The following is a 26,117-nucleotide window of genomic DNA, read 5'->3' on the forward strand; positions in this document are numbered from 1 at the left end:
GTGCAGGGATTGAATGTAAGTGGATTTTTTTTGTTTTGGGCAGTTTTCGGTTTACTTCCTCCTTGAGTGGCTGATGTTTTGCAATGACATTCTTACACATGAGCTTTTATTTTTACCTGATTCCCTTTTTATATTAAAAGCCACTCAAAGCCACACATACAATTATTAAACATCTCAAAAGCAGCTCATTGCATGCTGTATTTCACTAATGCTTATGTGCATACACTCTTTTCTTTATGAAAAGTATAAAATGTATCATTTAGGGGCTAATATAGCAGCCAGAGACCGCCCTGTGCTTGGAGATCTCAGACAGCCAGGCACATGGTTCATATGACAGTCACCAAGGGGCGTCACTGCTAGGCAACCAGCGTCACGTGTTTGCGTAGCCACGCCCCTTCTCTGTACCTCTCCTTAGAATCTGTCACATCGCCCTTTTCTGTCACGACACATGTGGTGGGCGTGGCGCGCTAGGCGCTGATTGGCTCGTAAGGTGCAGAACGTGGCCTGTGATTGGTCATATTGTGCCGGCTGAGCGGTTCGGGATGTGTTGGGCGAGCTGTCAGGCCGTGGTTTCTCCTCAGACCGGCGAGGGATGCTGCGGGTTGCTGTGCTGTCATGGTGTCCACAGAACTGAACCTGCACAACGGGCACACGCTGGCTAAGGAAGCCGGGGACGGGCTGGCCAGCCCCAGCAGCAATGGCGAGGTGTCGGTGTGTGTCGGGCAGCAGGATGAGCGGCAAGCCATGCTGCCCGGGGCGGCCCCTCCGGTACCGGAGACTCGGCTGTACCGGTGGCGCTTTGCGGTCCTCGGGGTGTTCTCGCTCTACTCGCTGGTGAACGCCTTCCAGTGGATCCAATACAGCATCCTGGCCTCCATCTTCACCGGCTTCTATGGCGTCACTAACCAGGACATCGACTGGCTGTCTGTGGTGTACATGGTGGCCTATGTGCCGCTCATCTTCCCGGCCACCTGGCTGCTGGACACCCGGGGGCTCCGCCTCACCGCCCTGCTGGGCTCCGGGCTCAATTGTCTGGGAGCCTGGGTGAAGTGTGCCAGCGCCCGCCACGACCTCTTCCCGGTCACCATGCTGGCCCAGATCGTCTGCTCGGTGGCCCAGGTCTTCATCCTCGGCCTCCCCTCCAGGGTGGCTTCCGTATGGTTCGGCCCCAAAGAGGTGTCCACCGCCTGTGCCACCGCCGTGCTGGGCAACCAGGTGTGTAAAGTGTGCTATGTTATAGTGTGCAATGTATATACAGACAGGTGCGTATAGTGTGCAATGTGTTTACAGCCAGGTGAGTATAGTGTGCAATGTGTTTACAGCCAGGTGTGTATAGTGTGCAATGTGTATAGAGCCAGGTGTGTATTATATTCCCCTATTAAATATGAGCAGCCAGGTTTGTGTTATGTGCAATATATGGTCTACCAGGTGTGTATAGTGTGCCTTATATCTCATACTGGGAGCCAGGTGTGTATTCTGTGCCTTCCGTATGAAGCCAGTTGTGTATAATGCGCCCTATATATTCTATAGAGAGGCAGGTGTGTATTGTATACATTACACATCATACAGAAATATACTGTACAATATATATGGAGCCAGGTGTATGCTGACCATATACTGTACAGGTGTGTATTGTGTGGGAGGGAGCCAGGTGTGTACATTGACCATGAATTACCCTGCATACTATTTAATATATATATCCTAGACAACCATATGTGTACACTGACTGTATATTGTACATGATATTATATATTATGTAGGAAGTGTACAATGGCTGTATATTACTATATACTATACCTGATACAGGGAGTCCTTTGTGCATTCTATACCTGCTATATCCTATAGGCAGCCAGATGGGTACATTGACCATTCAATATAAAATATATTTGTTCTAGGCAACCTAATGTTACTGCCTGCATCTGTACATCATACATTGTCCTTCCCAGAAATTTTCAGGGTGGGAAGTAACTGTAAGCGGTTGCCTGCTCCTGTGACCCAATTTTTTAGAAACCACCCAAAAAAAGCCGGATAGTTACTGAAAAGTTCCGGGTGATGCACCCAGCTAGAAGGGATTGGGGACAACACTGTCATATATCATATATGCAGCCAGGTGTGTATAGTGACCACATATTACACACGCCGTATGAAATAAGGAGCCAGGTGTGTGTACTGATAGTATATTGTACATTATATGATGATACTGTGCTCCCCTGATTTACATCCTATTTATCCACCTCCTCATTCCAAATTTCTTTAAATGGTAACTTCCTCTGTGTCGGTGTTTCCAAAAGCTCCGTTCTTGGACCAGAACTCTTCTCTTTGTACTCACTCCCCCCTTGGATCTAATTTATTACAGCTCTTTAGGACTGAAGATGATAGACTATCCTGGGTGAACCTTGAATGCATCTGGTCCAGGATTGAAAACATTTGCCAAGTAATAACAAATTACACTGGGGAACGCATTTTTTGTTGAGTTAGATCTCGCACTTGTTTTTTACTTATTTTTGGGTGGTGTATCCAGAAATGACCCCAGTTTTTTTGCTATCACATTCTGTTTTTACAATACTGGGTATTGTTACTCTGACATTTATTTTACTGTAAAACATTTGAAAATGAATCGGGTAAGTGGTTAAGGTAAAAATTTACGCTTAGCTTTTCCTGGAGTGTTCAGTGTTAGGACAATCCGTCATATATTTATTATCTGCATAATATATGAAAATCTGGATCATCAGTTCACGGTCAGAGGTGCAAGGCAGCAATGTGGTGATGGGGTGGGGAAGTCAGCACAAAGCCGTCATGTGACGTAATATGAATTATTTATAACGCACGCACATGGTAAAGTGTAATGAGGAGGTAACGATACACACACAGGCCCTGCCATGGCATTGTTCTGCTGCTAGATCAGTGCAGATACAATGTATAGTTTCTTAATGCCTCAGGAGCTGCTTTGTGTGATAATTAATTGCTAAGGAATCTGTTACATAATAAAGTAAATATATATCAAGTGGAATGCAGAACTAATAACAGTGTGCGTTTATTGTACAGGAAGTAGATTGTATTAGAGATGCTAAAAGGAGAAAGTATTACATAAATCTCCTATTCATCAGGCAGGTTGGTGTATATTTGTGCAAGAAGTTTCCTATAAACTGAATTACTGTAAGATTGCAATTTATAGTAGATGGGGACATTGGGTCTGATTTACTAAAGCTCTCAAAGGCTGGAGAACCTAGCCTTACTGTCATAGGACGACAACTGTTTACCAGCTGCACTCCTGGGTTGTCACCCTCATATTTGGTGGAAACTATGGGCCTGATTTATTAAAGTTCTCCAAGGCTGGGGAGGATACACTTTTATAAGTGAACATGGGCGATCAGCAAACCTGGAATGGATGTCTTAAAAAGTAATTTGGTATTTGTGAGCAAATGTTTTCATTCCTAGACCTGATCCAGTCCAGGTTTGCTGGATCACCCAGGTTCACCGATGAAAGTGTACGTTTTCCAGCCTTGGAGAGCTTTAATAAATCAGGCCCATTCACTGCATAATATGTAGTCATGATATCTTATTTTTGTCCCATTGTTTTTACATTGCAGAGCTGCTAATCACCATCATCCTTTTTAACCACTTCTTGTCAAAATACATTTGTTTCAGGGCCTGCTTCACAATATTGATGCAGACTGGATTTCTAGTAGTAACAAGACTGGAGTAGGCCTGATTTATTAATAATAGATAATCATAGGCGAATCTGGGTGATTTGGAAAACATGGAATGGATCTGGTACAGGATTGAAAACATTTGTGTAATAGCAAATGGTCTTTAGGAAATTAATTCCAAGATTGCAGAAAGACCCAGATTCTCCCACGATAGATTGTAAGCTCTTCTGGGCAGGACCCTCTCCTCCTACTGTGTCACTGTCTGTATCTGTCTGTCATTTGCAACCCCTATTTAATGTACAGCACTGTGTAATATGTTGGTGCTATATAATTTCTGTTTATTATTATTATTAATAATAATAATAATAATAATAATATCTACTCAATTCTCCAGGAACTTTAATAAATCGGGCCCTATTTGTCAGTATGACCACTTGTACCTTCCATTAGGGGTTCGTGTGACAACACAAGAGCATGTGTGTCACCCTGATTGCCTGAACAAGAGTTTTATGGCACGATCACTGCATATTATTTTATAAAACTTGCAAAGTATTTAAAACAATTTAAAGCCTCCACAAGATTTTATTATTTGGAAAGGATACACTTTGATTAGTGAAGCTGGGTGATCCAGCAAACCTGGAATGGATCTGGTGCAGGATTAAAAACATTAACTAGCAAAAAGCAAATGACTTTGAAGAAATCCATTCCAGGTGTGCTTGATCACCCAGCTTCACTGATGAAAGTGTATCCTCTCCAGCCTTGGAGGGACCTATATCTCCATTGCATCATTCTTTTACCAATGCTACTGTATATTAATTAACCTGGTATGGCAAATTAAATCTGAAAGGCTCTTGCAAAATGAACCTATTTTGTCTTATATTATTTTATTCTTTCCACAGTTGGGCACTGCGATTGGCTTCCTTCTTCCTCCAGTGTTGGTCCCAAGAACAAATGATGTAGAGTTGACTGGACACAACATCAGCATCATGTTTTATGGCACAGCGGCTGTATCTACTCTTCTGTTCATTCTTACTGTTGTAGGTAAGTAGCATGATGTGATCTTAGTAGTATAGAACAAATCGTGTGTATTGAATGTCTTAAAGCAGAGTTTTCTCAAACAAGGTTCCTCCAGAGGTTGCTCGGGGTTCCTTGAGCGACCAGAAATATGCACCTCTCAGGCCAGTATAAGTATAACAATGAGGAATTCACACCTCTTAGGTCACTTACCACTGACATCAATGATCTTTTTGGCTATCTGTAAGGGTGACATTCTTCCCAATGGCCAGCAATGTAAGAGGCATTCTCCCCACTGACCACCACACTAATATACTCTGAGCTGTGGATATAGTTATTATAGCAGGGTAAAGGAAAAATTCCTGTTTCCCTTTTGTTATCCCCTTTCTTGAGAGCAGTATCTTTAATAAGTTTCTGTTAGCTTAATAATCACACAGATCTTAAATGACAAGATATTTATTATCAGAGAAAAAAAAAATAACAACGAGTAATCAACAATTATTCAAAATAGGCTAAATAATGATCACACAAAGTAAAATGATACTTTATGCAAAGAGTCCGTCCTCTGTAACCTGCACCTTGGCTGAGTCACAAGAAGATTGGAGAGAGAGGTAGGAGGGATAAGAAGTGTAAGAGTAAGGCTATGTACACACGTACAATAATTGTCGTTGGAAAGGATCTTTCAGGAAGGACTAACGACTGCACGATGCATGAACGAGCGCTGTACATACAGCACCGTTCTGCTCTATGGAGAGGGGAGGCACCCCGCTGCATTCTCCCACCCTTCACTTCCATTATGATCGTTTGTCGTCCATCATCAGCGGATCCGCCAGGACGGTCATTCGGACGATGGACGACGAGCACTGTACACACGCAAGATTCTCGTCCGATATTGGCCCTGAGCCGATTATCGGATGAAAACTATTGCACGTGTGTACCTAGCCTAAGAGTAAAATAATAATTTGTGCCTGTTGTCCCTTTTTGTATATCTCCAGGACCCCTTGCCCACTTCAGCCACACCCATGCATCCACCCCTTACACAGGTGTCCCCCCTGCTTCCGAAAATACACTGCTCACAGGTGACCGCTGTTATTCTCCGGGAGATGTCACGGTTACATTGGGGGCAATTCCTCTGACTCAGCTGACCAGCTGGTTTTGAGGTTCACTAAGCAGCCAGACTGAACTCATCATCTCCAAATGGATTGTTTATGAGTGCTGATTTGATACCATTCATATTGAGCACTGCAACACAGGGGTTCCCTGAAGACATGTTGAAAAATGTTGAAAAGATCAAGAAACCCTGTCCTAAAGGGTTGCTGTAGTCACCACAACTGGTGGTGCTTTGCAAACCCAGAGAAGTAAAGTAGGAAGCTGGTGACTGAGTGACCGTATGAGGCCCCAAAATTTTGGCATATTACCCTTTGGCATCCTTGGCATGCGGCCTACTTCCTATTTCACTTCCCATTAGTGTATGACCCTCAATAAGATGACACATTAAAAATCGTTCCTTCAGAGGAACATACATCAAAAATGAATTAGTCAAACCTGGGTGACTCCCTTCTGTAGAACACAAATGCTATCTCTTCCTTTTGCAGCTGGGTTCCTATGCTTTAGTCATCATCGTTCACATCAGGGACTTGGTCTGCATGGAGTTTGCACTTTGTTTTGTGTGGGTTTTCTTTGAGTGTTATAGTTATCTCCCACATCATGGTGGGTGTAATTGTCATCTGCCTGGATTAGCTATAGCAGTCGTATGATTGTGGGTGGCTTGTTGGATTTTTATATCCTTTAGTGTCTCCTGATGCCCTTTTGTAATCAAACTCAAGGTAGGTTGGCAAGAAGCTGAATAATCTGATAAAAATGTTTTTGAGTCATAGGAAGAAACCAGATAACTTGGAGGAGATCCCTGTCAATGTATGGGAACAATGAGTACATATGAGGGTGGGAATTGGCTGTGCGTACCAGGTACTGGCAGAATGTCCCAACATCTTGTCTTAGCAGGTTGCAAGTTTTTCAGGATGTCAGAATGTGTATACAAAAACCTAAAATATAAAGTCACCCTATTTGTGTGTCTGAGTGAAGCATCTCGCCCACACTCCTATCGCAGGTCCAGACATATGTAATTTGAAACGCTCTTGTTTTTAACCTGTGTGGTTTATTTTTCTTTTGCCTGTTGGGTCATACAATATACTGAGATGTTTAATCCTTTCATGAGATGACTAATGGTTTATTAATTTTCACTTCACTGCAGGCTACAAAGCACTTTACATAAGAAATCGAAGGCGTTCTTTTGCTGTACATACATCCAGAGCATTTCTTATTCTTTGCTAAAGAGAAGTCAATGTGCAGAAAACCACTTTGGAGTAATTAACCTATATCCTCTTCTGGTTGGTTTTGGAGTTTGTTTTAAAATTGACCTACCAATAAAATTCTAATCTTTGATTTTAGTTAAAAATAGTGAAGAAACCTCCATTTTCATAGGGTAAGAAGGTCAGAGTAAGAATCCCTGTAAGGAATAATATTAATAATATTATTACACAGTATTTATATAGCACCATCATATTAGGCAGCGCTGTACAAGGTCCATAGTCATGTCACTAGCTGTCCCTCAAAGGGGCTCACAATCTAATGTCTCTATTTTAGTCATATATCCTAATACGGTCTAGGGTCAATTCTGGGAGGAAGCCAAATAACCTAACTGCATGTTTTTGGAATTTGGGAGGAAACCGTGAAACCGGAAGAAACCCATGCAAATACAGGGAGAACCTGCAAACTCCATGCAGATAGTGTCCTGGCTGAGATTCGAACCTAAGACCTAGTGCTGTTAAGGCCAGAGTGCTAACCTCTGAGGATATCTCTCTCTTTTAGAATTCTGTGAATAGAGGTCTGACCTGTCATCATCCAGACATCCTCAGACTTCTTTCTAATCCATGTTCCTGTTCATTGTCAAGGACTATGAACCTTTTTATCTCTGAGGAACCTTCAAATTATGTTCAGGTGTTAGACAACCCCTACTAAAACCAATTTATTGTGGGTCAGTGGGGAAAAAAAACCTGCTGCATCCCCATTGGCTTCCATTTCACCTTGGAATCAAATTCAAGCTCCTGTGCTTTGCCTTCAAATCCTTCCACAGTTCTTGTCCCACTTACATTTCTGACCTGATCCTCCTCTAACCGCTCTCTTCACTCCTCCAATGGACCTACTAATGACTTCCTCACTCATAACCACATCACACACATGGATACAAGACTTCTCCAGAGCTGCCCCCACTCTCTGGAATCATCTTCCTTATCCTTTTGGGCTTGTTCCTACTTTCTGCTCATTTATAAGAGTACTTTTTTCAACCTCACCTACCCGTCTTCTGTCTCTTAAAACTCTCACTACTCCCCACCACTACATATCTCCCCCTCCTATTGTCTGTTTCTTCCCCCACCTCCTAGATTGTAAGCTTTTTGGGTTAAGGTTCCTCTCCTCCTCCTGTGTAACTCTGTATCTGTCAGTCATTTGCAACCCCTATTTAATCTACATATGCGTAATATGTTGTAATACTCTGTTTAATAATATTAGTGGCAAATGCAGTTTGTCTTTAAAAACTCATAGAAGCCACTTACCCCTAATATGGATGTTATTGGCAGTATTTACCACTTTCAGAGTGTGTGGAAAAGGTGTACTACTTCTTTAATTAGATGAAGTTTCCCTGGAAGAAGTCTTTATACACCCATAGTTGTAGGTAATCACTGTTAGCATGAAAAACAAAACCATTTTCCTTCAGACTGTAGAATGCATTTGTGCCTTGTCAGGGGAAATTGAAATGTTTACCTTAGCTTTGTCCCATGCTGTCTTTTTGGTGTTATATTTACAGCTGCACAATGACTGTAGCAGAGCACCCATGTTGTGCCTCTGCCCCTGACCTCTCCATTCAGGCCTTTGTAGGATTTGATAGATAATTTTATCTAAGCATAGCTGTAACACACTCCAACGGATCTAGCTGGATGGAATCCCAATTTCGGTCTTGTGCAAGTGGCTAAATTTCATCATAAAACATTAGCAATCTTTTTGTAATATTATTGTGGCATTGTGAAATGTCTTCAATTTGCACTTACAGTGCCATTGGCGATATTGTAGATTAATGTCAAAAAGTTCTGTCACCTAATCATTTCCCAAATCATACAAAATTAGCTTGGTGACTTTCAAAAAAGTTAAAAAGCAGAACTAAGCCTGTTATGCTTACCTGTCCCTATTCCATCGAAGGGTGCTGCCATCTTTCTTCTTCTCTTCTGGATACAATCTTCGACCATCCTGATTGGTTGGGCTGGGTTGACATTCATTCATTCCTGGAACCCGCAGGGGAAGCTGGGATTGTTGGGTATCCAAAAGCACAGCTTAGCTTTTTTGAGTTTCCTGGAACAATGAGGCAGTTAGGAGGGATTATTGCAGAAAGGACATCGCCTGCCCCATTCTGCAAAAATCACTGCCAGATTGGCCATTTGTTAAAAGTGTGTTTTGTTTTTTGTTTTTGTTTTTTTGGAACAATTTAGGATGACGAGGGGTTTGGTGTTCCCTGGGTTCTTGGAAACACAGGTGGGTATGGGTAGGTGCTTCTGTATATTAAAGGAAAACTTCCTAAGAATGACAGGTTGGAGTATTACTGGATATTGATGGTGATTTCTTTTAGCTATACAGTGCCAGGAGTGAGGTAATTTATTTGGTAGGGGAATGTTTAAACAGCTTTATTATTGTCCTTTTAAATTGCAACACATATCTAATTGTTATTATGCAGTATTTATATTGCACCGACATATTACGCAGCGCTGTACAAAGTCCATAGTCGTGTCTCTAGCTGTCCCATAAAGGCTTAAAGGCTTATAATCTAATGTCCTTACCATAGTCATATGTCTTTAACACAGTCTGGGGTCAATTTGGTGGGAGTACAGTTAACCTAACTGCATGTTTTTGGAATGTGGGAGCAAACATAGGAAAAACCTGCAAACTCCATGCAGATGGTATCCTGGCCGAAATTCAAATCTGCTGCAAAGCCCAGAGACTTCTGAGCCACCATGCACTTTGTGTTTTTGGAACATGCAGTGTGATATGTAACATTTAACAGCCTTGACACAAAAACACCTCATCTGTTCACCTCTCTATATTTAACTTTAATTGTCAGAACACCTACCATAAAGGATAACATGATTGTGATTACACAGTATCTATATAGCACCAACATATTACTCAGCACTGTACGAAGTCCATAGTCATGGCACTAGCTGTCCCTCAAAGGAGCTCACAATCTAATATCCCTACCATAGTCATATGTCATTATCACAGTCTATGGTCAATTAGAGGGGAACCAAATAACCTAACTGCATGTTTTTGGGATATGGGAGGGAACCCGGAGAAAACCTGCAAACTCAATGCAGATAGTGTCCAGGCCAGGATTCAAACCTGGGACCTAGCGCTGCAAAGGCAGGAGTGCTAAAACATAGAGATCTTTTACGAAGCTTGAGAGCCATGCTTTTTCCTAGTTCAGGCGTAATATAGTAACCCTATATGATCTAATATTGCTTTGTTACAAATTAAAGAAGAACAGTGCAGTTGCAATAAAGACCAGTTGGATATGCAGTGCTTTGCTTCATATGGGAGGTGTAGGTGTGTTTCGTCTTTTTGACTGCACAGATTTCTAATCACAAGTGGAGTGATGAATTCACAGTAACCTTTATTTAGAAATAAACATCTGATTGTTCTCTGAGAATGCAATCTAATTGGTGTATTTTACAAATGGATATCCTGCTGTCATTTGAATATCTCTCCTGACATGTAATTGAGGATTAGGCACTCCTCCGCCTACCTGCCTGACATACATCTCCTGATTGTTGGAGCTTAGGAGTTGTAGAATTTGCTGTTTCACGCTGCCACTGTTAAGCAATGTGCTCCGTTATATGAGGTCAGCCAGCTATCTTTGTAACAAGCCCAATGTAAACACTGCGCTGCATGACGCAAGCTGTTGTAGCTGTTGTATATTGCAGGTGAATGCCCTGCATGATCCCAGAAAGTTGTCAGAGGTCAGATGACAGGGTGCCTATTCAAGGCCAAAAGCTGTCCATACTGCTAATGTAAGACACAGGCCCCAATTTATGAAAGCTCTCCAAGGCTCGAGGGAATACACTTTCAGAAGTGAAGCTGGGTGATCCAGAAAATATGGAATAGATTTTTAAAAATCATTTGCTAGCAAGTTTTGAATCCTGGACCAGATCCATTTCAGGTTTGCTGGATCACCCAGGTTCAGTGTATTCTCTTCGGCCTTGGAGAGCTTTCATAAATCACAATCACAATGTCACTTTATACATTCTCCTTTTTGTGACAGGGAAGATAAAGAGAAATATATTTTTAGGAAACTTTTTCCAAATCTCACACTTCAAAATTCAGCATTTATACAGGGGGATTTGTGAATTTACGGTTTGCATATTAACCAGTGTTTCTCAACCAGGGTTTTGTGGATCCCCAGAGGTTGTTAGGGATTCCTTGAGCAATTAGCAGTTTGTGCCTCTCAGGTCAGTTTAATAGACGCCAATGATCTATTTTCATTATCTATAAGGATGACACTCTTCACATTGGCCAGCATATAAAAAGCATTTTCCTACTGACCACCACACTAATATACAGTGAGCTGTGGATACTGAAATTATAGTAGTGGTTTTGCGAAGACCTGAAAGTTATTTCAAGCATTCCCCCACATAAAAAAAAAAAGGTTGGGAAAGGCTGCTCTACATTGTGCAAATTTTGTTATGTATTTGCATGGTGCTAACATAATATGCAGGACTTTACAGACTCCATGGTCATATCACTTATTGTCCAAGGAGCTTACATCCCAATATCCCCGTCCTAGCCATATTCCTTAGTCCCTAACCAAATCTAAGGGGAAAGCTATTGAACCTAACAGTATATTTTTGTAAAGAAACCCATGCAACTCCTTGCAAATATTGAGCTGGGTAATATTCAGACCTGATGCTGCATATTAAAAATGCCAGCCACTTAGCCATAGTTCAATCCATTCATTGAACCTAACAGTATATTTTTGTGAGGAAATCCATGCAACGCCTTGCAAGTCAAAAATGTCAACCACTTAGCCACAGTTCCATCCATTAATGAATCTGATGTCACTGCTGACATCAATCAATTCCAACCCAGCCAATCACTTGCTCACATTTATAAATAAATCAGCTGGAGCTATTCATAGAGGCAATATCACATTTATCGGCCGTACCTGGCCCTTATCTCATATCTATGGGGAACTATAATAGATTCTTGCTGACCTAGACATGAATAGCAGAGAAGTCATGAAGTATTTTAACTCTTCTCATGAGAAATCTTTAAAGGTTTTTATAATCCAGGTATTGGGGTTAATCTGGTATTAGCTTAGACAAACAAATCTGGATTACATCAATATGTGTGGACAATTTTACGAGTGATACTGATTTGTGAGCCATTATTAGTTATTCTTTGATGTTCCTTGCTAACCCGTGATGGTTGGTATTATCTTCTGTGTACAAAAATCTAACATTCTGGGGTCAGTGTTGATAAATTACATTCGGCATAGTTTATAAGCATTTGCAATTCTTAATAGTGTAATGGTGATGTGTAGCTATGACCCAAATATTGGAGGGGCAAAAATCTGGTGTTCGCCAATCTAGAGGTTGTTCACATGTAAAATGTAGGGCTGGGATGAATAGGAATAATGCATACATAAAGGTTGTGTGTGTAATGTGTATTTTATTGCAATGTGTATATTAACAAATAATTGCTTTCCAGGATGCCCATACTACGTAAGTGAGGCAGATTGGTTGTTTTATAACTAAGGGCTGGTACGTGAGGCAAGATCTTAATTTCTGATTTCTGAAACCAAATAAACAATTGAACCTAAAATTAATCTGAAGGAAAGCAGCAACCAACTGATCGTGCTGCATCACCATTGTATTCTCAGTAAACGTTATCTACCTCAATGTTCATATTCTGACAATCTCATTGATTTATTTTAGTCTTTAAGGAGAGGCCGAAGATCCCTCCCAGCCAATCACAAGCAGTTCTGAAGAATACCTCCCCTGAGGAGTACTCCTACAAAGTCTCTATCATGAATCTCTTCAAAAACGTTCCCTTTGTTCTTCTTCTGGTTAGTTATGGTAAGATACAGTCAAGTCTTGTATTGTCTCTTTATTTGTGACTGCTCTGTGTTTTATTCACCTTTGCCAGTCTTTGTCCGCTTGTCCTCTCATATAGTAGGATGATAAATATTGATAAACCTAGTGTGTTTGTCACAATGCTGCAACAATTAATGCTTAGATCCCCTAGAAACAAATCGCATATCAACTTTTATTTTAAAACTCAAATTCGCCTGAAAGCTTTATAAGGCTCAGATGATTCTCGTCTTGATGATAATTGCCCCAGGGCCGATATTGGATGAGAATCTTGCATATGTACAGTGCGTTTGTTGTTCATGGGTCCGTCCTGGTGGATTCACCAACGATGAACAATCTTAATGAAAGTGAAGGTGCTCTATAGAGCAGAATGATGCTGTATGTACAGCGCTCATTCAGTCTTTTGTCATTGAAAAGGGTTGTGAAAGGTCCTTTTAAAAGGACAAATATTGCATATTTGTACGTAGCCTAACTAATAATAGTAGTAACTTTAATAATCAAATCACAATGGGATAAGCACTGAAAACTAGTCTATGGCCTGGTGTGTTCACTTTGTAAATTGAGTTTTAAGGGTTACCAGCTATAGCAGCCCACTGCTAGGAGACCCTGGTATCTCTATAACAGAATGCATCAGGTGCCAAAGATTCTAATGGTGCCTCTAACTGCAAGAGAGAGAAGATTTGATACTTTGAGATTGCTAGCTTTTAATTCCAGCTGTCACTGACCGTCCAGGCCACACTGACTATTGGTAACCAATCAGAATGATCACTTAATCCCTGGGCCTGATTTAATAAAGCTCTCCAAGGCTGGAGAAGATACTTTCATCAGTGAAGCTGGGTGATCCATCAAACCTGGAATGGAACTGGTCCAGGATTGAAAACTAGCAAATGGCATGTAAGAACTCCATTCCAGGTTTGCTGTATCATCCAGCTTCACTGATAAAAGTGCATTCTCTCTGGCCTTAGAGAGCTTTAATAAATCTGGCCCCCTATGTCGCAATGACTTGGTAATCACATGCCGGCTGGGGCCTTCTCTATCAAAATGAACCTTTAGCTTACAGATCACCTTCAGGCTACAGCGGCCTCTGTGGTACCATAGATTTTATACTGTAATTGTCAGATGCAATTTCAGAACTAGAATAATACATTAACAAAAAACTGTTTTGCACATTTGTCATCAGTGCAAAAACATAAGCACCTTTCTATTTAGATAAGTCTCTTTAACATATTATACATCTGAAACAATAATATCATACTATGGGCCTAATTTATTAAAGCTCCAAGGCTGGAGAGGATACACTTTTATCAGTGAAGATTGGGCGATCCATCAAACCTGAATGGATTTCCTTAAAGTCATTAGCTATTTGTTCACAAATGTTTTGAATCCTGGACCAGATCCATTCCAGGTTTGCTGGATCACTCAACTACACTGCAGAAAGTGTATTTTCTCCAGTCTAGGAGAACTTTAATAAATCAGGCCCTGCGTTTATATTCTATACAGCATGTGTATTCTTTATACTTATATATGTTTGTGTGACCAAAGAGACCTTTGAATATTCGCCAAGCACAATACTTTTCTATGAGTTGTATGATTCCCTTTAAAATGAGTTAGTATAAGGATGGGAACCTTAAGAGGAAGGAAGTGAAAGCAGGGAGGAGGAATCATGGAATGATCACAGCAAAATATGTTGGAACAAATTAGACAATAAACATGTGACATGCACAAGAGAAGGAAGACAGAACAAACGCATCATTGTTCTTTCTGTAGAGATTTCTCTGTTGGCATCCATACCTTTCTGTTATCCATGAATAGGGGCTGCAGGTTTTCACTTGTTCCTTGAAAAATGCCATGTTGTAATCTCCCTGAAAGAGGAATTGGTGATTAGGGATTCAGTCCTTCATCTCCAGTGAATCATGTTCTAGGTATTTGCAGTGTCACGTACAGTTCCTCATCAGCCTTGGCAAAATATTTGTTCAGGCATAAGATAAGAAATTGTTCTTTTATTGCAGGGATCATGACCGGCTCCTTCTATTCCGTGTCCACGCTGCTAAACCAAATGATCACACATCATTACAAGGTCAGTCTCCTCTGCATCACTGCTAAATGTACACACATCTGTGTTGTCTGTTGGGGGTTGTTAAAGAAGAATTAAAAACAAAAAAACTTAACTTGCATTATAATCGCAATGCTTTTTTTTTGGTCTCTTAAAGAGTCAGTTCACCAAAAACACATGATCTGGTATTGGCATATTCTTGAGACTTAAAGTAAAATTGCTGCATTAAAAAGCACTCTTACTTTAAGAGATATTGCTCAATTTTATTGCTGATGACCCCTTTTACCCTGGTGGCTATTTTCTTGTAAATAATTTTACCTTATTACCATGGGGGAACCCTTGAAAAAACTTTCAGGTCTTCAGCGAACCCCTTCTCGAATTACTATATCCACAGCTCACAGTATATTAGCATGGTGGTCAGTGGAAAGAATTCCTTGCATTGCTGGCTATTGGGAAAAATCTCACCCTTACAGATAGCCAAAAAGATCATTGGTGCCAGTGGTAAGTGACCTAAGAGGTGTGAATTCCTCATTGCTTAAGAAACCCCTAGCAACCTCCGGAGGAACCCTTAGAATTAGACTGTGGGAAGTTCCAAAAAGGTATATATATCAATCATGCAGCATGCCCTAACGCCCAAATGTGATGCTGCCTCTATTTGAATTACAATACCTTTTAAGATTTACACCATAATAGTTTTAGATTTTTTTTCTGCACACCAATTCTGCCTATTGAGAGGGGTTTTACACTTTTCCTGCCAGTTTAGCACTCTGGCCTTTGCAGCGCTGGGCCCCAAGTTCAAATCTCAGCAAGGAAACTATCTGCATGGAGTTTGCAGGTTCTCCCCGTGTCTGTGTGGGTTACCTCTGGGTACTGCGGTTTCCTTCCACATTTAAAAACATGCAGTTAATTAGCTTCCCCCAAATTGACCTTAGAGTGTGTTAATGACATATGACTGAGGTAGGGACATTAGATTATTGAGGGACAGTTAGTGACATGACTATGGACTTTGTAAAGCACTGCGTAATATGTCGGTGCTATACAAATGTAAGATAATAATAATAGGAATGTAATAAGAGTAGCTAGCACACACATATATGGATGGGAACAATCAGAACTCTCAGGTGGGCAGCAACAAAGGCGGGAATTATGATGGGGATATGCAATTGTTGAATCACACAAACATATAAATATCACTGACATACGTAGCCTACCAGTTTCACCAACAACATTTTTGTGGCCTGAGGGGTTCTTTTAATCAAGTTGTAAAATGTTTCAAATTGGATGTGTGGAATAGTTGCTTGTCTATGCCGGGCCCTTTCACACCTGTTGTGGTAATACACGTTCATTAAATCCATGCTTTATGCGTGGCCACAAAGCACTAATAACCGTGCCATGTTTTATTCATTTACAAAGGGTTTATATGATGTGTGTTGGTCATAGCCTGATAATGAGCAAGGCTGACACGAGCACTAATCTGTCTGGATGATATTGCCCACAGGGAGAAGAAGTGAATGCTGGACGAATTGGCCTCACCCTGGTCATAGCTGGAATGCTTGGTTCTGTCATCTGTGGTGTGTGGCTAGATTATACTAAAACTTACAAGTAGGTAAACTCTAAACCACTGGTTATTTGCCCATTTATTGAATAGATATCTGGTTATAATTGCAGTAAACCAAGACCTATAATGTCTATCTGAAAACTAGAAATTTTTGTAAAACCACCACAGCAAAATGTATAGTACACTGGTAACTGAATGGGTTTGATTACTTCTACAAGTAAGCCTATTCATGTGAAACGGGGAGGTCCAAGATGGGACTTCTCGAACGTGTACTACTTAGAACAATATGTTGAAATCCTCAGTGTCTGCCCAGTTTTTTGGGTTTGTAGGTTATATATTTGAAATGATAATATTTATATGAATGTCTTTTTATGTTATATGCCTTCATATATATATTTATATATAGCTATATACCAAGCTGTCTGGCATAAGTGATAGAGTTGGGACAAACCATATAGGAAATCATATAACACTACTGTATGTTTTCCAGGGATCAGCTTTCGTTCGTGTGGTTTAAACCTATTGAAAGGAAAAAAAAAAAAGAAAGGGAGAACCCCTTGTAACTGGTAGCTGGAGTTGGCATTCATTTTGTTTATTGCTTGCCTAAAGCAGATTTGTAAATACACACCTGTCTCTAAATACAAGGATACCTTATGTACAAGGTAACAACTTTATGCATGCTTTTGCTGTAGTGTTGAAAAGGAGTGTTACTCTTCTAGAGGTGGAAAATAGCAGATCGTTTGGCAGGATCAATAAGTAACAAAATCAGTTTATGGAAGTGGGGCGGGGGGGTGGAATTTGTGACAAAGACTTGTGTGTATGTTGATGGCAGACTGCATCATATATGTTTTTTTTTTTTTGTTTTTTTTTTTTACAGACAAACTACTTTAATTGTGTACATCTTATCGTTTATTGGGATGTTGGTATTTACCTTTACACTGGATCTGGGGAATCTCTATGTTGTCTTTGTGACGGGAGGCGCACTTGGGTAAGTTTTTTTTATTTTCTTTTTTTTTGCTTGCTAAAACTTGTATGTTGTCCTCATAGACTCCCCTGCAATGCTTACTCATTCGGGTACTATAACGGTGGACAAAGATGTATATTATCCCTAATATTTAGCTATACTCACATTGAACCTGACACTTCTGAGTGTGCATAATCCTTTACTTCTGAATTCACTCAACCAAGAGTGATCAATATCAAGTGCAGAGTCAAAAGAAACTCAGTCAGTTAAATTTAAAACATCTATTGATAAAATGTTTGTAATTCAATGTATGCTAATTAATAATAAGGTACCAGCATTTGACCACTAAATGACTTAATATTGATCAAGTTTTTACCTTCTGGAGGAACAGCCTATTCAGGTGAATAACCCATGTTTTTATTTACCCCCTCAGCTTCTTTATGACGGGATATCTTCCTCTGGGGTTTGAGTTTGCTGTTGAAATCACTTATCCAGAGTCTGAAGGTACCTCCTCTGGCCTTCTGAATGCCTCTGCCCAGGTAAATATATATATTTTTTATGAATAATTAGGTAGCAACCTCTAGCCTAGATGGAACCAATCATAAACATTATTTTGTGGTTTGGTTTCTGCCTTTAATTTGTTTATAACTACAAGCTCTCTGCCAGGTGCTATATCTGCCCTACTAACTGTGGGAACTTGGATAGAATGCCCGACCATACAGTTAGGTCCATAAATGTTTGGACAGAGACAACTTTTTTCTAACTTTGGTTCTGTACATTACCACAATTAATTTTAATTCAAACAACTCAGATGCAGTTGAACTGCAAACTTTTAGCTTTAATTCAGTGGGTTGAACAAAAAGATTGCATAAAAATGTGACAAACTAAAGCCTTTTTTACACAATCACTTTCAGGGGCTCGTAGTAATTAATCAATCGACTCAAAGGCTATTTCATGGGCTGCTGTGGGCCATTCCTTCGTTATGTCTTTATCAATTAAGCAGATAAAAGGCTGTTGATTTGAGGGGTCAAAAGAGCTATCCTTGCAGGTGAAACAAGCCATCCTTAAGCTGCAGAAACAGAAAAAACCCGTCCGAAAAATTGCTTAAATATTAGGTGTAGCAAAATCTGCTATTTAGTGCAATATGAGGACTGCTGCTATCTAGGTGTTATCTAGGTGAGAGTGAAAATCTCCTTGAAGACCTGGAAATCATTGAAGCTCCCCCATTCAGTGGGGATAAATCAGCCACAATAAGACAGGTAAAGTCTGACCTCCAGTCTGAATGCTGCAGAAAGTATAGGTGACATCTTTGTAAGAGCAGTGGTCTGATATCTCACTACTATGCCAAATCTCTCTAATCAGCAGGTTTCATGATGCTTGCCTATTAAAGAACTCTAGCTGGGATTCACAGGGCTTGATTCATGAAAGCTCTCCAAGGCTGGAAGGAATACACTTTCATCAGTGAAGCCGGGAGATCCAGCAAACCTGGAATAAATGTATTTAAAAGTGATTTGCTATTTGTTAGAAAATGTTTTCAATCCTGGACCAGATCCATTTCAGGTTTTCTAGATCAAACAGCTTCACTGGGAGATATTGCTGCAAGGCAGTTTTATCTACTCGAAAGCTTTTGCAAATGAGTTAGGAAAATCAGACTGCACAATGGCCTTGATAAATATTCAGAAGCGTGTGGTAGATGAAGCAGGAATTTGCATCACACTCACAGGTTGACAATGGGCAAATGCTGCAATAAAAAGACAGATGGAGGAATGAATATCTGGATCCTGTTTAAGTTCTGATTTCTAAACAAAACAGTGAAGCATTGTAGTTTAGTAAATTTGTACTCAAATATTTATATATAAACATGTAAAAGTGTACTGTAATGTTTCAGATTCATTTAGAGGAAGGAAGGATGAAGAACAATTTAATACAGCACCAGCTTCAGCAAGTGAAAGTAGCAAATGTTGTCTAAATATCCAATATCCAAGTTTTTTTTCTTTTAGGTTATTTTTGCGTTCTGAAAAATTGTCAAGCACAACCCATAACTTTTAGAAAAGAATTGGTCACTAATAGGAATTATCTGTAATCCTAATCTGAACTCTTAATATAGTTAAAATCATGCAGTCATGCTTTTTATGTTATTGCTTTTTTATTTGTATTCTCTCCATGTGAAAGCCGAAAAGTCAGATTTTCCTGTCTCCTGTCTGAATTTATTATCTGTAAACTGACAATGCAGAACAGTGTCAAATAGCAAAGGAGCTGTCAGGATTACATTAAAAAAGACCAAGGGCTTTGCCTTTTGATTTAATTTCCTCTAGCAGACTGGACATAGTGTCAGTTGTCGGCCCTAAGCTTCAGGAAAAGATGAGTCCTCCCTAATTGGGAAAATTAATATAGTGTGTCAAGGCTGGAAGGAATACACTTTCATCAGTGAAGCTGGGAGATCCAGCAAACCTGGCATACATTTATTTAAAACCCATTTGCTATTTGTTGCTTAATTGTATTTTGAAATTCCCCCTTTCTTGGTCATGTCCTAGCGTTTCATTGCTTTCCACTTTTCTCTAAAGCTGCGTACATATGCCCAGTAGTTGTCGTTGGAAAGGATCTTTCACAATCATATCCAACGACAAAAGAATGAACGAGCGCCGTACTTTCAGCACGGTTCTCACTTGTCATCCGTCATTCATGTGTCCGTCCTGGCAGATCCATAAACGATGGATGACGTGCGCTGTACACGTCAAGGTCTGGTGCAATAATCGGACAAAGTCATCTGACATGTGTACATAGTCTAAAACAATACCAGACTTTCTAAATTCCTGAATCCGCTTGGAGCTCCATACATTGTACATGTAGAGGATAGGATAGTCCAGCAGACAGGGCTGACTATTCAGGTTGGATTTTTAGTGCAGAGCCAGCACTATCATGTATTCCCATGTGATTCCTATGCATTTTACCAGGCTTGGTCTTTACAAGTACAAGTACCAAATAGTTGACAGATCAACTGACTTTTTGTGTACTTATAAGAACAAAACTTGGTAAAATGTGTATCAACCAGTCTTGACTGGTTGTCTTTAGCTTTTTTTCTACATGGATAAATTATTATCATTATTATTATTATTAATAATAATATTATTTAAAAAAAAGGATTTATATAGTGCCAACATATTCTGCAGTGCTCTACATTAAAAAGGGGTTGCAAATTACAAGACAGATACAGACAGTGACGTAGGAGGATGAGGGGACCCTACCCCGAAGAGCTTACAATCTAGGAGGTGGGGGAAGTATCACACAGTAGGAGGGGAGATGATGTATGAATGATGGTAGATGCTCTGTAAAGATTTTTTTCCTGAGTTTTCATGTGATTAGTGCCTAGCTAAGTATTTTGTAGTGGTTCACAGTGTGTATTTCCATCTTTTTCAGATATTTGGAATATTATTCACCCTGGCTCAGGGAAAGCTGACAACAGACTACAATCCTCAAGCTGGGAATATATTTCTCTGTGCCTGGATGTTTGTAGGAATTATTTTAACAGGTGAGTTTAGGTATACTGTCTTGTCAAGTGATCTGGGTCACTATATGACCAACACAAATCACAGGTATTGTTATCTACAGAAAAGGACATAGAAGGGTACTAAAGAACAAACAGGCTGCTTGTTCATTCCTACTGTAACCTAAAATACTCACAAAAGTGCATTTTGAGTAACAGGGATTCAGCGTCTGTATGAGGTTATATAATTACTAAATTGCACAGACAACACATCACTGATTACAGAAGATCTTAGGTAATTGTAATTCTAAAGGGCAGATTTACAAAGCTAAATTGTGAATCAAACCAAATATGGCTGCCGTGTATACAAAAATGCTCATAAGTACTCTAATTCCTCGTTTTCGCCCCACTATAGGCTGATAATTGCAGGTAAGAGTGATTGAGAGTGAATCCTTCTGTCACTGCAATTTGCAGCAGTATACACCACCCCTGCCTACTGCATGGGCTGGTCCCAGCCACCTTTTAGGCTATTCTGGTGAGTGCAGAATAAGCCATAGCTGCAGATTATTATTATTATTATTATTATTATTATTTTGGAAAATCAGTAGCAATGCTTTTGCAATGCATGCATGAGCAAATTAGACCATTGCCAGGGAATCACTGTCAGGGTCATCAGGTATTCTTAAAAAAATTCATATCAAATCATTTTTTTTTTCTAATCACTTTTTTGTTAAGACTAGTTTTGTATGTACAACCATTGTTATTGTTTGAGCACAGTATCTTCATGGTTGACCTCCAGACTCCAAGATACCCCATGAATTACAAGGAGATTATCTATGCACAACAAGACATTCCCATATTTCAGAGAAGAATCATTTGTTCTAATTAACATCTTTAGGCAAAGTCATTCTAACAAGGAAACTTGTTGTTTTATATAAAAGCAAATATTAGCATATAGAAACTCAATAATTTAAATTAATTATTAGTAAAATGCATGTTACTTGCTTCTCTTTACCACATTTTCCTGGCAACTGATAATATAAGTCATCAACACAGAAGGAAAGGACATTTGTTTTCCACACTTGTGATGTTACAATGGGCAGTAAAGTACAACCACTGTGTAGAACTGTGAAATAGGAATCAGAGCCAGGGTATATAATAAGTAAAGCATCCATATATATATATTATTTTTATTACACAGTATTTATTTAGCGCTGACATAATACACAGTGCTGTACAAAGTCCATAGTCATGTCACTATCTGTCCCTCAAATGGGCTCACAATCTAATGTCCCTACCATAGTCATATGTCATTAATATAGTCTAAGGTCAATTTTTGAAGGAAGACAAATAACCTAACTTAATTTTTCCTTTCACAAAGTCGCTTTGTGTGGTTTTACTCCTAGCTGTAATACAGATCGGTCTCTGTTAGATTTTTGATTCACCTTATTCTGCATACAGACATCCATTTACTATCAGAACTCTGCACCAGAGAATCTTCATACTGGCGATCATCATGTGCTTTAAAGCCAGTGGAGAGAACTCTCAATGACATTTAGGAAATCTGCAGGCATGGAGCATAGTAATGGATATTTCCTTATTACTAGAATGTCGTATTGTACTGACTAATAAAGTGGTTGCTGCAATTACCATACCGATCACAAGCAAGGGTTAGTGCTGGTAGAGCCTTCTCCAGGCTGGCCACTTCCAGCCTCCTTACATACTCACATATTGTAATGTAATGGTATTTTAGTATGAAGTAGATGCAAATATTAAACCTACTTGCAGGTCTCATGGCTGCTGGTTGCAGTCTTCTTCGCTCATGATCTGCAATGATGAGGTTTTCCACATCATCACGTTCAATGCTTACATTGTGACTTCTGCTCTTTTTAAGGGAAAATCATGAGTGTGATAGGTAGGCTGCCTTTGCTTTTATGAAGACTATTTCCCTGCTTCTCAAGGAAATGCTTTGTGTATAATACAATCGTTAGCAATAAGGAATCCCGACTTGACCTCCTGTGTGCTTGTTACAGGTCATTTACATGTAGTGTTCATATTATTGCCAGGAGGCATTGTGGCCTCCTGGCTTGGCACATATTTACAAACCCAAGGATTGGACACCAGAGCTTGCTATCCAAGGCATGGGAATGTATAACTGTGGTTGTTACACACTTTCCTACTCCCTTGCATCCTCCCTCCAAGGCCCATGGTACTTATACAAATATCATATCATATGAACCTTATTTGACTTCAATATGAAAATGCAGAAGTGCAGCCAGTCCCTGGTTCCCTGGTTTAGATAATGAAATTATGCAGCTTATTTTTGGTGTTGGGTTCAGGTTATAAGGATCGAGGGTTTTTTTTCCTCTCTAATCCTGGCTCATTGCTGAATTTTTTCCTTCATTGCTTCCTGTTTGTGATAAGAAGTAAACAAATCTGTACAACTCTGAATTTCTACCTCTCATTTCCACTCACCAAATATGAGAACAAACAAGTCTGCACAACTCTGACCATGCCTCCGCAATCAAATGTTTTGTGTAAATAGTATCATGGCTTCCTGCAATATGCAAAGAATGGAAGAAAGATCAAACAAGTGTTTGTTTAAAACAATTTATGAGCCATTGTAATGTTATCAAATCAGACTTAAAAAGACACAATGTGAATGCTGGAATTACAAAGTCAGAAGTCAAGGCTGTAAGTGTCCTTCTGTTTTATAAGCAGGGTTGTTTAATAGATCAGTTTTTCCCAACCCAGGAGTATGTGGAATCCTAGGGTTCACCCAAAGGTTGCTGGGGGTTCCTTGAACAATGAGCAGTTTGTGACTCTCAGTTTTGCTGACACCAACGATGACTATCTGTAAGGGTGACATTCTTCCCAAGGGCCAGCAATGTAGATGAGATTCTTTTGAACACCTGGTGAATGTACTGTAAGCTTTGGGTTTAGTAAATATAGCACAGGCTCCCTAGGAACCAAAAACCATTTCAGGGGTTTCCCCCATAAAAAAAGGCCAACAATGGCTGCTATAGATTATATATTAGTATGTAGTGTGCAGTCACCAATGGTTTCTAGCCTGGTTTTATACCTTTATTATTTGAAATCTGATTGGTTTCTCAGCACCATCTGGGAATAATATTAATATTATTTGGGATATTACCTTTACCAGGCATCATCCAATTTGGCTTTAATTAGATAGATCGGTCATTGTTTTTTGTGTTTCTGTGTTACAGCTTTTATCAAATCAGACTTAAAAAGACACAATGTGAATGCTGGAATTACAAAGTCAGAAGTCAAGGCTGTAAGTGTCCTTCTGTTTTATAAGCAGGGTTATTCTATAGATCAGTTTTTCTCAACCTGGGAGTCTGTGGAATCCTGGGGTTCCTCCACAGGTTGCATGGTGTTCCTTGAACAATGAGCAGTTTGTGACTCCCAGTTTTGCTGACAACAACGATGACTATCTGTAAGGGTTACATTCTTTGCATGGACCAGCAATGTAGATGAGATTCTTTTCAACACCTGGTGAATGTACTGTAAGCTTTGGGTTTAGTAATTATAGCACAGGCTCCCTAGGAACCATGGTTCCCCCCATGTTAAAAAGGCCAACAATGGCTGCTATAGATTATATATTAGTATGTGATGTGCAGTCACCAATGGCTTCTAGCCTGGTTTTATACCTTTATTATTTGAAATCTGATTGGTTGCTCAGCACCATCTGGGAATAATATTAATATTATTTGGGATATTACCTTTACCAGGCATCATCCAATTTGGCTTTAATTAGATAGATCGGTCATTGTTTTCGTTAAATTAAGCTAAGACTTCAAATTTTGTTCTCATACCTTTCCTCCTACTACCTATTTGGCACTTCTGTATATAGACGCTGTTGTATGCCCTTTATAATTACCTCTCCCATTGCAAACATGTGTAAAGAAAAAAAAAACATTTTACAATGAAGAACCTATTTGTGTTGAACTGTGCACAGTTCTGTTCTTTGCAGAGGGGAGAACGAGCAAGCAGCACCCTGCTGTGCTCTCCTCCCTTCCCATTCATGGTTGGTCATGCATGGATTTGTCATGACAGATCTATGAAGGACAATGAGTGACCTCTGTATACGTCAGATTCTTTTCTGAGATAAGCTTGACTGTTCCTATCTGGTGAGAATCATCTGATGGGTATACATAGCCTTAGTGAACCCCCAGGAAAATGGTTTCTGCTTTGCCCTTATCTTCCAGCCTTTTTTTTCTCATCAAAATTGCATGAATTGCATATTTGTTATACCTCACACTAACAAATCCTTTTCTCTCTACCAGGTTCCTGTGGACAGTCCTGTAGAGCCAGCACCAAGTATACAGTCATCGACACAGCTGTAATTATGGCTGGAAATCACCTACAAGGCTCTTGTGGCACTGCAATGGGTGTTACAGTCAGGCCTTCAATTAGCACACTGTATTTATTGGATCTTCTATTTATTGAACTCGACTATTATTTTTAATGGAGTTTTCCTATTCCAAACTCCACTCATGAACAGAACAGCTGTTTCTTGAAGACTGCTCATTTTATTTTTATCCGCTGCAGAATGATTTGCCTTCTCAGCTATTTTAGCTTTTATATATATATTTTTTTTTTTAATTTTTGTATATTAGTTGTCAACATTCAGCCCTCTTTGGCATTGGTTCTGTACAGAATCTTTTTTTTGTACAGTAACAGTCTGCTGTCTCTTTACAGAGACATGAGATGATGCGTTTTATAATGAATGATTGCGATTATCTGCTTATGAATGTAGCACTGGACTGAAAAGTCACATCTATGGATGAGTTTTACTCGTTCATAACTGGAAAATATTTGACTCAGTGTGAAAGTACAATCGCCAGGATTACCTTGTGTTAAGGTATCAGTAATGCAGGTTTTAATAATTTTTTTTTCCAAATCTTATTTCACGGTTGTGAAGACTGAATCTGTTATTTGAGGCATTTTTACAAATGAGATCAATTTAAACTTTGGCTATTTAGGACAAAGTAAACCTAAATACTTACATCAAGGTTAATGTTCTACATTCCAAGGCTGGGTTCACACGTGCAATAATTGTCATTGGAAAGGATTTTTCACAATCCTTTCCAAGGACAAAAGACTGAACGATGCAAGAACAAGCTCTGTACATACAGCACCGTTCTGCTTTATGGAGAGGGGAGGGGGGAGAATGACAGAGCG

General features: G+C 39.7%; 1 protein-coding gene across 1 annotated transcript; it reads left to right on the plus strand.

Moving 5' to 3' along the window:
* Nucleotides 1-480: 480 nt before the first annotated feature.
* FLVCR1 (FLVCR choline and heme transporter 1) lies at nt 481-26,111 on the plus strand. The gene is made up of 10 exons (XM_072409849.1): nt 481-1,215; nt 4,550-4,691; nt 12,698-12,838; nt 14,863-14,930; nt 16,405-16,508; nt 17,342-17,452; nt 17,862-17,967; nt 20,846-20,957; nt 24,140-24,207; nt 25,220-26,111. The coding sequence occupies exons 1-10, from the start codon at nt 616-618 to the stop codon at nt 25,277-25,279; spliced, it is 1,512 nt and encodes a 503-aa protein (XP_072265950.1). The 5' UTR covers nt 481-615; the 3' UTR covers nt 25,280-26,111.
* Nucleotides 26,112-26,117: the final 6 nt, after the last annotated feature.

The sequence above is a fragment of the Pyxicephalus adspersus genome, chromosome 4, assembly GCF_032062135.1.
Source record: "Pyxicephalus adspersus chromosome 4, UCB_Pads_2.0, whole genome shotgun sequence".
Classification (NCBI taxonomy): Eukaryota; Metazoa; Chordata; class Amphibia; order Anura; family Pyxicephalidae; genus Pyxicephalus; species Pyxicephalus adspersus.